The sequence below is a fragment of the Chiloscyllium plagiosum genome, chromosome 2 (assembly GCF_004010195.1).
Source record: "Chiloscyllium plagiosum isolate BGI_BamShark_2017 chromosome 2, ASM401019v2, whole genome shotgun sequence".
Lineage (NCBI taxonomy): Eukaryota > Metazoa > Chordata > Chondrichthyes > Orectolobiformes > Hemiscylliidae > Chiloscyllium > Chiloscyllium plagiosum.
The window spans coordinates 132692906-132706019 of record NC_057711.1 but is presented as its reverse complement, the minus strand read 5'-3'; the positions used below and the strand labels follow the sequence as shown (position 1 = coordinate 132706019).

The 13114-nt window shown below is 39.9% G+C and overlaps 1 protein-coding gene across 7 annotated transcripts in view; it reads left to right on the top strand.

The window, feature by feature from the left end:
• Positions 1 to 13114, top strand: part of LOC122564059 (transcription factor RFX3-like) — a 309606-nt gene that overhangs the window by 147709 nt on the left and 148783 nt on the right. For 5 of the 7 annotated variants that reach the window (XM_043718555.1, XM_043718547.1, XM_043718574.1 and 2 more), the window contains 2 exons: positions 1900 to 2024; positions 3574 to 3653. In XM_043718555.1, the coding sequence (XP_043574490.1) occupies positions 1900 to 2024; positions 3574 to 3653 (205 nt within the window). Of the gene's footprint in view, positions 1 to 1899; positions 2025 to 3573; positions 3654 to 5777; positions 6527 to 13114 lie in introns of those variants that run through there. The other 2 variants (XM_043718598.1, XM_043718587.1) reach the window with 2 other exon arrangements.

The following is a 13114-nucleotide window of genomic DNA, read 5'->3' as shown; positions in this document are numbered from 1 at the left end:
ACTCCATCTGCCACTTCTCAGCCCATTGGCCCATCTGGTCCAGATCCTGTTGTAATCTGAGGTAACCCTCTTTGCTGTCCACTACACCTCCAATTTTGGTGTCATCTGCAAACTTACTAACTGTACCTCTTATGTTCACATCTAAATCATTTATGTAAATGACAAAAAGTAGAGGACCCAGCACCGATCCTTGTGGCACTCCACCGGTCACAGGACCCTGTATTCCGTGAGATCTAACCTTGCTAATCAGCCTCCCATGGGGAACCTTGTTGAACGCCTTACTAGAACCACTTGTGTTTTTATGATGTCCTCCATACTGTATGATTGAATAATAGATGATGGTTCCCAACTAACTTATTTTACAATATTTTAGTAAAGCGAGCCATTCCTCCTGTTGTTGCTTACTGTGGATTGAAGGAATCCTTGTTGTTTTGGGAGTACCTAAGGGAAATAGGCATAATACATGATTTGAGAGCACCAAGATCTCAAATAATATGTGCTTGTAAAAGAAGAAGGGAAGGTGATATTTGAGAATTAGAACTGCAGTAGCGGGCTTGACAGTGTGTATGGTTAAGACCATAATGCTGCAGTAGCACTGATACTTGGAAAGGACAGTAAGATCTTTGGCTTCATTGGAGAGCCAGAAAGTGAACACGAGCGAATCATGGGAAAAACACTACTTACAGCATCTGGAAAGAACAAACATAAATTTATTTTGTACTTTTGCTCCAGCATGAAATGCATTACAACTACTGAACCACTTTTGGAACACAGTTATTGTTGTCATATAGGCTAAACAAGATTGCTAATTTGTACATAGTAAAACTCCATAAATAAGGATGAGATGAATGACCAGAATTTGTAATGGTTGAGAGTTGAACTTCAACCAGAACAACATGAGAAAAACTCAACCTCACTCTGGATAGTAATATGGGTACTTTTATATTCATCTGAAAAATGAAGATGAAACATAATATTGTTAAGTCATCTGACTGCACTTCCAACAACCTGGTGCATCCTCCTTATTCCATTGAATGTCATTTTACATCATTTGCTCAAGTCCTGAAATGAGATTGATAAGTGCTTCATGAAAGGAAAAAGGGGTCAGGTCTCAGGCCCTGAAAGAGGGATCTTAGGCTAAAATTGATGAGGTGCAATTCATCAAATTTGTCGATAAATAGCTTTATTATCAACACTGCTTCGCCCGGAGGCGAATTTGATGAATTCCTTTCATTGTGCAAGCACTACAGCTGGAAGTATGTCAAAATGCCGGATTTGCTCTTCAAAACAAGTTGTTTTTCTATATATGTCTGGTTTAACAATAAGTTATTGGATGTAGGTTTACTCGCTGAGTTGGAGGGTTCATTTCCAGACGTTTCGTCACCCTACTAGGTAACATCTTCAGTGAGCCTCCGGGCGAAGCAGTGTTGATAATTCCTGCTTTCTATTTATATGTTTGGATTGATGATGTCATTTCCTGTTCTTTTTCTCAGGGGGTGGTAGATGGGGTCTAACTCAATGTGTTTGTTGATAGAGTTCCAGTTGGAATGCCATGCTTCTAGGAATTCTCGTATGTGTATCTGTTTGGCTTGTCCTTGGATGGATATGTTGTCCCAGTCGAAGTGGTGTCCTTCCTCATCTATATGTGAGGATACTAGTGGGAGAGGGTCATGTTGCTTTGTGGCTAGTTGATGTTCATGTATCCTGTTGGCTTGGACAAACAGGCAGAAAACTAGCCACCAGGATACATGAACATCAAATAGCCGCAAAATAACATGATCCTCTCTCAAATATAATGTAAAAGTACCCTAACAAATTTCCATCAGAGCTTATTTTGCCTGATGCCATTACTTCAATATTTGAATGAATCCAATCCATTTGTTTTTCCTGTTTCTCTAGAACCCAATATGCAGACCTCTGAGGCTGGTTCAGACACCACATCAACAGTGACTTTACAGACCTCAGTTGCAGGACAGCAGGCAGTGCAGGCCCAAGTGGTACAACAAGTACCCGTTCAGCAGCAGGTAAGTCTTACAGCTGAAATGGCAATGCATTTTATCTTTTTTTTTTCTCCACTGCCCTTGTAATGATACTTAGGTGAAGAAATAAGTGACCGTCTCTCAGATAGTCAACACAGCCATCATGTACAGCCTTCAACTGTGCTGAAGAGATTTCAAACACGATTGTGTTTGGAACTTAGAATAATAGATACTTTGAATATATCATGATATGAAAGAATTCCACCTTTCTGCCACTACCTGACATGGAAACCTTGCAACTTTGTCCTTATATTTTCTTTTATATACTGTCTTAAGAAATAAATTTTAATTTAGTAAAGGATTATTACTTTAACCTCGCACACAGAGGAATGTATACTCCATTACAGTATCTAAATGCTATATTTTTCAGACTTAAGTCATTATTGAATTTTTTTTTAGTTGTGAAAGATAGGGCCTTCAATTTAGCCAGTGAGCGTGTTGTCGACTGGTGATGCCATTGATTATTTTCGAACACGCAATTTTTGTCAGTCTGACTGTAGCTTTTTTAAACACTGACTGAACTGGTGACTTTTGTCAGTCGTATTTTGGGAGTTTTTAACAGTTGATTTTATTCCAGTCAGATTGGTAGTTTTTTTTTAGCAGGTGGATTGATTCTAGATGCCATTTTACATTCTTTTGAGGGTTAGGGGAGGGGACCAAAGGAGGAAGGGGACTAAACTAACAGCTGGATTTCAATCAACTGAGTTTCAATCATTATTCATTTGTGATGGAGGCAATTCAGCCTCACGTGGAATGTTGTGCTAGTAGTGGCCATTCTTCTTTATGAATTGTGTGAAGGCAAAGAAGACAATGTAGAAAAAATTAATGGAAATGTTTTCAAAGATTAGAAATTTTAGTTACTGCGACTGATTGGAGAGGGTAGAGCTTTTTCTCCCTTCTAAAAAGCAAAGGTTGAGAAGAAATTTGAAGAAGGAATTCAAAAATCATGAAGGTTCTAAACAGCATTAATACACAGTTTGGATTTTTGAGAATCAGAGAATATTGATTAAGGTGAATGACAAGAATCAAACACAACATGGAGAAAAACTTTATATGCTACAAGTTAAGATCTGACAAGAACTGGCTGAGAGAATGAATGTATGTTGGAAGCAGTTTCAGTTGTGGTTTTATCAATCTGTCACCTCTCTCTCTGTTGCACACAGTCACACAAACACAAACATACAGACATATGCATACTCACACAAACGTGTGTATACACACACACTCTCACTCTCTCTCTCTCTATCTCTCTTTCTCTTTCTCTTTCTCTGTGTGTGTGTCTCCTCTCATCCCACTCTCTCATGACACTTGCCTGCATGAGTGCGTCTTTAGTTATGCTCAAAACAATTGGAACCATCCAGCTCAAAGCAACCCTCTTGATTGGCATCCCAGCCTCGGCTTTCAAGCTTTGTTCCCTCATCACTTTGAAGTAAATTGCTAGAGTAAGTTAGTTTACTGAGAAGAAATGTTGGGCATACATAAACGTTTAAGATATTGCAGTTATTTCTTTTTAAAAAGTTTGTTTATTTTTCAGGTACAACAGGTGCAGCACGTTTACCCAACCCAGGTGCAGTATGTGGAAGGGAGTGATGCTGTTTACACCAATGGAACTATGTGAGTCATTGTCTATGAAACAATGAGAATAACATCGGGCAAGCCTGCCAACTTGCTATTGCTTGTTTTGTGAAACTGCCCATGATAGTTTCACTGGAATCATTAGTGGGTAATGAAGACAGATGAATTGCAGAAATTGCCTAATTTACGTTTTGGAATATATCTTAAGATATTAAAAGAAGTGGATACATTGACAATGGATGCAATGGTAGTAATCTTACAAGAATCCTTAGAATCTGGAGAAGCCCCAGAGACTTGGAAAGCTGGTCTGTAACCCCTTTATTTTAAAAGGAAAGAAGACAATAAACAGCTTGTGAAAGGCCAGTTAGTTTAACGTCTGTCATGGGGAAAATGTTAGTGTATTATAAAGGATGTAATAGCAGCATGTTTATGATACTACTAAGCAGAGTCAGCACAACTTCATGAGGAGAAAATCATTCCTGACAAAATTACCGCAGCTCTTTGAGGAGGTAACAAGTAGGTGAGATAAAAGGGGAGCAGTGAATGTAATGTTGTGAAGGGAATGAAGATAAATGTACGGAGATATTACCAAAACTATATAAGGCACTCATCAGCTGGAATGCTATGAACTGTTTTTGCCTCAGGAAAGATAAATTGGCATTGGAGGCAGTCCAGAGAAGGTTCATTTGGCTGATACTGGGTATCGAGAGACTGTTTGATGAGGAGAGGTTGAATAGATTAGGCCTGTAGTCATTGAAATTTAGAAGAAAGATAAGTGACCTTATTGAGAAATCCAAGATTCTTTCAGGACTTGAACAGGTTAGATGTGGAAGGTTGTTTTTCCTTGTGGGAGAGTCTAGGACCAAGAGGGCATAATGTCAGAATAAGGGGTTACACACTTAAGACCTAGGTGAGGAGGAATTTCTTCTCTGAGTGTAGTGAATCTGTGGAGGACTATGAAAGTTGGGTTGTTACGTACATTCAGGGCTGACATAGGCACATTTGTAACTAATAAGAGAATCAAAGATTCTAGGAAAAGGCAGGAAATTTGAGTTGAGGGTTAATTGGATTAGCCATGACTCATAGAGTTGAATGGCCTCCTGCTACATCTTATAGCCTTACACCAACTTTATTTCTTCAAAGTAGCAGAATATTCAAAGCTTTTCATGCTATGAGTGACAGAAGAAATGAAGTTAAAATGAAACATGAAAAGGAGGTTTATGACAAATGTTGAAAACAAAACTCAGTTAATAACAGGTGATTGTAGAAAGGTTTGCAGGACATTGAAAAATTAATATACCGAACAAAAAACGTTCTATGCAAAGAATGGCAGAAAATACTAAAGCAAACCCCAATGTGTTTCATAAGCTTTGACATAACTGTTGTATCTCTGAAAATAGTTGCTGGGATAGCAATGATTAACTCTTCCCATCGACTGAAATGCATGCAGCATGCCAACTTCATGATGCCTAATCGTTATAATGATTTTTGCATGTAACCAACACTAACTGTTCTGTTATTTGACTACCGAGCATCAGTAAGAGTTCAAAAAGCATAACTTTGCAGCACTTAAAGCTAGTTTGCACTGCCAAAAGGGGATGTGCATGTTATTTGGAGCAGGTGCTGGGAGTAATGAAGGAAGCGACTCTTGCCTTGGGAAATATCTCCACAAATAATGGCACAAAATGGGATAGAATGGACACCAAGGTTATAGATGGTACATTTCTGTACTGATGGAAGAAATGAAAAGGAAGAGAGTTGTCTTGAATCTGCATTGGGGTTATAATCCCTCCAGACTCTGATTCCATAGGTATTGGAAGTCAGTGCCAGGAATGACGCCCTGTGGACTGGGATGCAATGATTCAAGAGGTTCATGATTTCCCATGAATAGTTAAGGTCAGTGAATGCATGTCGAAATGTCTTAACTGACCACTAACCTAAGCCATTGCTCGATTTATCACACCCTCATCACTCACCATATCTTTTATTCAGTACTTACACTTAACATTCAGAAGCTGCTTTGCATACTCATGCATTGTAAAGCTGTAATACTCACATCCACATCCCTCAGCTTGGGAACACACTGCCAGTTGTTAAACTATAGTAGCCATATAACCCAGCAGTTGCACCACACTCACTGACACAATTCCATTTTTCTTGCAGGACAAGGTGACACACAGCTCAAAGCAGCAGGAGCTAAGTGGATGGGGAAACAATCATGGAGGATAAATAATTGCTTGGTAGTACCAAACTTAAAAATTGTTGACAGGAGACAAGAAGTCGAAGCTTTTCATCTTGTATTTATCAGGACACATCCTCATATGTTATCTTGCTTCACACATTCTGCTTCCCAGGCCTCACACAATCTCTTTTAATTTAGAATTCAGAGCTGATTGGCTCATGCATTTCTAAATTTCCCTTCCTGGCTGGCGTCTTGCACTCATGTACCCAGCAGTGCAGTCTGAAAGGCAGTGGCGGAACACCATGAAGAGAGTGATGATGGAAGCTTATACATCTGTCGAGACAGAAGTAGATCTGATGAAAGGTTCTCAATGTGAAATGTTAACTCAAGTTCTGTCTTCACCACACAAATCTCCATGTGGTGTGCTGAGTATTTGCAGCATCTCTTTTTTATTACAGAATGACATTGATGGATATGCATAACAAAATACTTGATGCATTGGGAGGCCTGCCAGAAGGCCTATATTAACTGTCAAATAGCGTGGAGGAGTACAGTGCCAACTTGGCGCAGGGTTTTATGCAGAACTCAGTGTATCCTTCCGATCATGGAAGTGATAGCCAACTCCATTCATATACTTGTGGACTCAACCGTGATGCAGCACATAATGGCAAATGATGTAATTTCCATTGCAGCATAAGCAACAAATAATAACCATCTGAATATTGAAGGGGTGAGTCAACTGCTGTCCTGTAATGCCTTCTTCCTGCCAAAGTTAAAAATCACGCACACTAGGTTATAGTCCAACAGGTTTATTTGGAAGCACTAGCTTTCAGAGCGCTGCTCCTTCATCACATAACTAGTGGGGTAGTATCATAAGACACGGAATGTATAGCAAAGCATTACAGTGTCATGCAATTAAAATGGTATGTTGAATAAACCTAGATTGCTGTTAAGTCTTTCATCCTTTCAAATGGGTTATGGATTTCAATTCATCAATATGTAAATCCCAGAAGTACTCTTAAGTCACATTCTCGAGATGACTTAAGGTTTTGTTAAAAGAAAGGTGACATCTCAGCTCAGACAATGTATTAAAGGTATGAGGTTAGAGTCTGTACCCCAATCTAGAGTCAGACTGGTTCTCTTTCCAAAGTAGGAATTTATAAAATTTTATATGGATTGATGCCTGCAGGTTGTGTGCTTTTTGAGCAAAAATAGAATATATCTGCAAATACAATTCTGCAAATGCAAATTCACCCCGTAGACTTATACATATGTGTGTGTGCGCGCGCATGTCAGGGAGAGAGAGAGAGTGCATGTGAGTGTGAGAGTGCATGTGACAGAGTATAAGCTTGTGAGAGGATGTGGTGAGAGCGTGGGGGTATATGCATGTGTCTGTGAGAGAGTGTGTATGAGAGAGGGTCTGCGTGAATGTGTGTGTGAGACAGAGTGTATAGTGTATTGGAGTCACTATAGTTGACATGAACCCAAGGTCCCAGTTGAGGCTATCCTAACGGATACCAAACTTGGCTATAAGCTTCTGCTAAGCCACTCTGTGTTGTTGCATATCCCGAAGTCCGCATTGGTTGATGGTCACCCAAAGATCGGAGGCCGAATGACCCTGACCGCTGAAGTGTTCCCCGACTGGAGGGAACATCCCTTTCTGGCGATTGTTGCGTGTTGTTCATCTGTTGTCGTAGTGTCTGCTTGGTCTCGCCAATGTACCATGCCTCAGGGCATCCTTGCCTGCAGCATATGAGATAGACAACATTGGCCAAGTCACATGAGTATCTGTCATGTACTTCTGCTGGCATGATGGCTGTGGATTACAGTGTGCAAAAGATTTCTAAAGTGTCACAGCAGTCCAACAATCTGTTCTCCACTAGCTTACAGAGGTTCTTCGCTTTGGCAAGGAAAAGGAACCTGCTGTCCCTCTTTTGGAGTGAGAGAGTTTGATAACTCTCCCCATCTTTCCTCCAGTACCCATACTGCAGCCACTTGGACAGCACAAGGTAGAGGCTCTAGTGCAAATAAAGATACCAAGGAATTGTTAACTGATCATGAATTTCCATTTGTTTGCAATATGGCATTCGCTTCAGTAATTTGGTCTGGAATGTTAATTTAGTGGTGGCCTTCACTTTTGTATCATAGCCAAGAGGATGTTGTAATAGTGAATGGCAAAGGGAGGATAAGATGCCAGATTTTTCTATAGGCTCACAAAAGGCCGAGCTCCGCACTTTCTCTCTTCTAAAATGAATGCTTGTGGATACCCATTTGTGACTTGTCCAGGATTTGTGTTTGTGTCTTCTCACACAAGGCTCAGGTTCACTGTATAGTTTGAAGTTTTGATAGAGTGCATGTACTGTGTTAGGTCCAATTACAAAAACCCATCGAATTCAACACGGCAATCCAACTGCCAATGCTGTTTAAAGGCCCCATTAATCTCTCTGTACAACATATGTCCAGGCCTCCCTCAGATTTTCTATGCCACTTTTATGCACCCCTTGTACTTATTCATGGCCAGTCACCCAGTAAGTCTTCAGGAATCATGAAATAGCAGTTATTTACAAATCATTTTTGGGGAAAACCAATCTGATAAAACCCTGAAATCCAACTTGCCATCATTGATAATAGAAATAAAAAAAAATCCAATGTCTCAAAACAAAATTGTCATCCTTTAACTACTTCTTGAATTTGTAAACAAACAAGAAACTACATTAAGAAGCTGTAAGAACAGAATTTGCTTTAAATAAATGCCTTATTTAAAATAAATTGTCAATTATTCACGAATCAATTTGCCACCACTTTTAAAACCCAGCCAATTGTTATAGATATCCAGACCAATGTTTTATGTCCTTATTGCCTAATATTCACAGACCAGAAAGGTCTCACATTTCAGCTTCAAAGCAAAATGTCTACTAATTAAGGGAGAGAGAAGGGGGAGCATTTTTTCAACTTTTACTTGTTTTTTTAATTGCCAAATTGTGAGTTCACCTACCTCACAGCACGGTGTCGTCTGACAGGAATTGCTCAAAACTTACAAATGAAAAGGCCAATCTACCTGAGAAAATTATTCATTGCATTAGGAGCCCATCAGTTTTGCAATACAGTATCTAATCATATCATTTGAATATATTTAAACATTTGATGTTTGCCTTTCAAATTGTTCCCAACTCCTTAGCTGGTTCTCCCCAATGGTCACAAACTCTCCAAGGAAATGTTTGTTTACTTTTAGGGCTTCCAAAATACGTACCACCATATGAGAATATGCACACAAGAAAACACAACTTTCCTTTGGACCTTACCATGACCCTCAAAGAGGTGTTTGTGCTGTTTGTACCAAAGCTTTCCCAACTTGTAAAAATACCACAAGAAATGGTTGGGTGCTTGGGAAAGCAGAGGAAAAATGTTTCTCTAGCAACAAAAAAAACTAAAGAACAGCATTTTGTGACCCAATTTTCACCTCCGTTGGGAAATGAAGATCTGCCTCTCCGTATAGGAGCACTGGTGAATGGAAAGATGGGTTACAGTTAGTGTTGCACTCAGATTTACTTCTCATGTGTCAACCATGGTTCGATTAGTGGCACCCTTGATTCTAAGTCAGAAGATTGTGTGTTTGAGTCCCATTCCAGATTTTGAGTTGTGACCCAATTTTCACCTCCGTTGGGAAATGAAGATCTGCCTCTCCGTATAGGAGCACTGGTGAATGGAAAGATGGGGTTACAGTTAGTGTTGCACTCAGATTACTTCTCATGTGTCAACCATGGTTCGATTAGTGGCACCCTTGATTCTAAGTCAGAAGATTGTGCGTTTGAGTCCCATTCCAGATTTTGAGTATCAAAAGGTGTATGTAACTACAGTACTAAGGTTTTGGAGCATTTTAGCAGAAAAGATGATGAAAGTTAATTTCACAAATAATTTAAAAAGTGAATTGGGTAGTTACTTGAGGTGAAGAACCACTTGACAAAAAGTAGGATGTAGGACAAAAGGTATTTTAAGATGTCAACACAAGCATGGCAGGGAATGATCATCTTCCATGCTATAATTTGCTGTTTATATCAAACATTACAGCGCAGTACAGGCCCTTCAGCCCTCAATGTTGCACTGACCTGTGAAACCAATCTGAAGCCCATTTAACCTACACTATTCCATTTTCATCCGTATGTCAATTCACTGACCATTTAAATGCCCTTAAAGTTGGTGAGTCTACTACTGTTGCAGGCAGGGCACTCCACATCCCTACTACTCTGAGTAAAGAACCTACCTCTGACATCTGTCCTATATCTATCACCCCTCAATTTAACGCTGTGTCCTCGTGCTAGCCATCACCATCCCAGGAAAAAGGCTCTCCCTGTCCACCCTGTCTAACCTTCTGATTATCTTATATGTCTTAATTAAGTCACCTCTCAACTTTCTTCGCTCTAACGAAAACAGCCTCAAGTCCCTCAATCTTTCTGTGAACTGCACTCTATGGTGTGGTACTGAGCCCACAACCGACGGAAATCCCGGGAGACGTTCAATTATCTATTAAAAACAAGTATTTATTGGTGTTAACTGCATATTATTTGGATGTCACTTCTATCAGATCAGAATTGGAGTCTCACCTGTGCTCATAAGTGTTGAAGACTAAAAGAGGGGGTTGATAACTGGAGCCAAACAATATACAATTTGTGTGAATAATAGCTTAAAAGTGAATCAAGATTAGGTTCCAGTATTTGATCCATCTCAACCTGTCAATCCTAATATTGGAGCTGTGCAATATACTTCAATGCCCCTGGCTGGAGAGCAAGGTAATAAACCAAAGTTGCAATGTTAGGCAATTAGCCTAATTTTAAAAATTAAAAATGGTCTAATGTGATGTCTTACAGAAGACAAGCCCATGTTGTCTAGGCTCATATATAAATAATGGCTTTTGGGTGAGATACCAGAGGACAACTGGTGTTGTGTAACTGTAGCCTAGCATGACTCATGTCTTTAAAAGAGTGTGAATAGAAATACAAATTGAAAAAGTACAATGCCTCTTTCTAAGGTACAGAATTCAATATAATTTAATCATAGTTGACCTTCTCAACACAAAAGGTCATGTACAGAATTTCTCATCAGGTCTGCAGAAGTCATAGAGTCATTCAGCACAGAAACAGACTCTTTGATCCAACCAGTCCACACCGAGCATGATCCCAAATTAAACTAGTCCTACCAGCCTGCTCCTAATCCACAGCCCTCCAAACCTTTTCTATTCATGTACTTATCCAAATGTCTTTTAAACATAATTGTACTCACATCCACCACTTCCTCAGGAAGTTCATTCACACGCAAACTACCCTCTGTGTAAAAAAATTGCCTCATGTCTTTTTTAAATCTCTCTCCTTTTACCGTAAAAATGTGCCTCCTAGTCTTGAAATCTCCCAACCTAGGGAAAAGACAACTACCATTAATTGTACATATGCTCCTCATTATTTTATAAACTTCTATATGGTCTCTGCTCAACCTCCTACTCTCCAATAAAAATAGTCCTGGCCAAGCCAGCCTTCTTTTTAACTAAAACCTTTCCATATCCAGCAACATCATGTTAAATCTGTTCTGAACCCTCTCCAGCTTAATATCCTTCCTCTAAGTGGGCAACCAAAACTGGACACAGTATTCCTGAAGATGCCTCACCAATGTTCTGTACAACCTTGACATGACTTCTCAACTTCTATACTCAAAGGACTGAAAGAGCAGTGAAGGCAAGCATGCCAAATGTCTTTTTAATCACCCTGTCTATGTGGTAGTGTTTGACTCAGAAGCAACCCCACAAGAAACATTTAAAAAGGCCAGAGGACTCTTTAATTGTTTTGAAGAATCCTTGACAAGGACTTTTAAGAGTTTGCATCAATTCTAATGGGATCAGTTGTAATTTCTTGGATAACAAATACTGGTTCTTATAATCTGGCGCACTTGACCTGGAAGTGCCAGCTGGAAGGATGTTGAGGAGCTTTATGGCTGGTAAATACAAAGAGAGCTGCAGAAACAAAGATTAATTCCAAGCAGAGGAGCTGGAAGGTGCAGAGACACAAAGGTTGTTTGGTTGAAAAATAACTCTGGAAAGCTACACCATTATGATTGCCATGACCTGATGAAAAGACGCCATGTAGTGAAGCCACAATGATAGCCATTGGCAGTGCATGTCTACGTGGTCTGCTGTGATAGTCATCTTACTGTAATAGGCTGTGATGTCAACAGTGACCTATCATGGAAGCCTGAGTCTCATTAGATACTGGTGCTCAGACAAGTTAAAAGAGTTGATCCTTTGCCTGTAGACTGTGATGGGGTATCACCTCCTTCCAGCTGGATGTGTCCATCCTCCCCTTTCTCAAATGGCATGTGGTTAAAGAGAAGGCTGGTGCTGCTACTGCTGGAGCTGATACTAATGCTAGTGGTGCTGCTTCTGCTGTTCCTCATCAGCGATCCAAGATAAAACCAAGATAAAGCTGCTCCAGTGTCTAACAGCTGACAGCAGACAGTGCAGATCAAAGTCCAAGAAAGATGAATTGGCTTCTAAAAGGTTGAAACTTCTCTGTCAGGCAATGAGAGTACATTCTAAAGGGCAGTGAGCAGCAATCTCTCGCTTAGGTATGGCTGCAGCTACTCAGTTTCACTGTCTGAGGACCAGATGTTTTATTAGTTTTATTGACTGTGCTTTCAATTGATCGAGGCAAGTTCTACACTAGCTAAACCTGTTTCCTGGCTGTTACTCAAGATTCAGGGTTGTAGACTGAATTATTTGATTATTCAATTATAAACACCTAGACTCTTGAACATCTTTTGTTACCTTGAAAACTATTAATGAATGATGTTTACTCATTCATATTAAACAAGTTAAAAGTACTGAGCCAGCTTATGCAATGCAAAAGCCAAAATCTGTCTTTTGCTTAAGAATAATTGTTATGGGGGACTTTAACTTTCCTGATATTGATTGGGAAAGCTATAGCTCAAGTTCGTTAGATGGGTCAGTGTTTGTTCAATGTGTGCAGGAGAGTTTCCTGACACAATATGTAGACAGGCCAACAAGAGGTGAGGCCATACTGGATTTGGTTCTGGGTAACGAACCAGGCCAGGTGTTAGAATTAAAGGTAGGTGAGCACTTTGGGGATAGTGACCATAATTCGGTGATTTTTACACACGTGATGGAGAGGGATAAGTGTGTACTACAAGGCAAGAGTTATAGCTGGGGTCAGGGAAATTATCATGCGGTGAGGCATGACTTAGGATGTGTGGCTTGGAAAAGTAGACTACAAGGCAAGAGTGTAAATGATATGTGGAACTCGTTCAAGGGGCAACT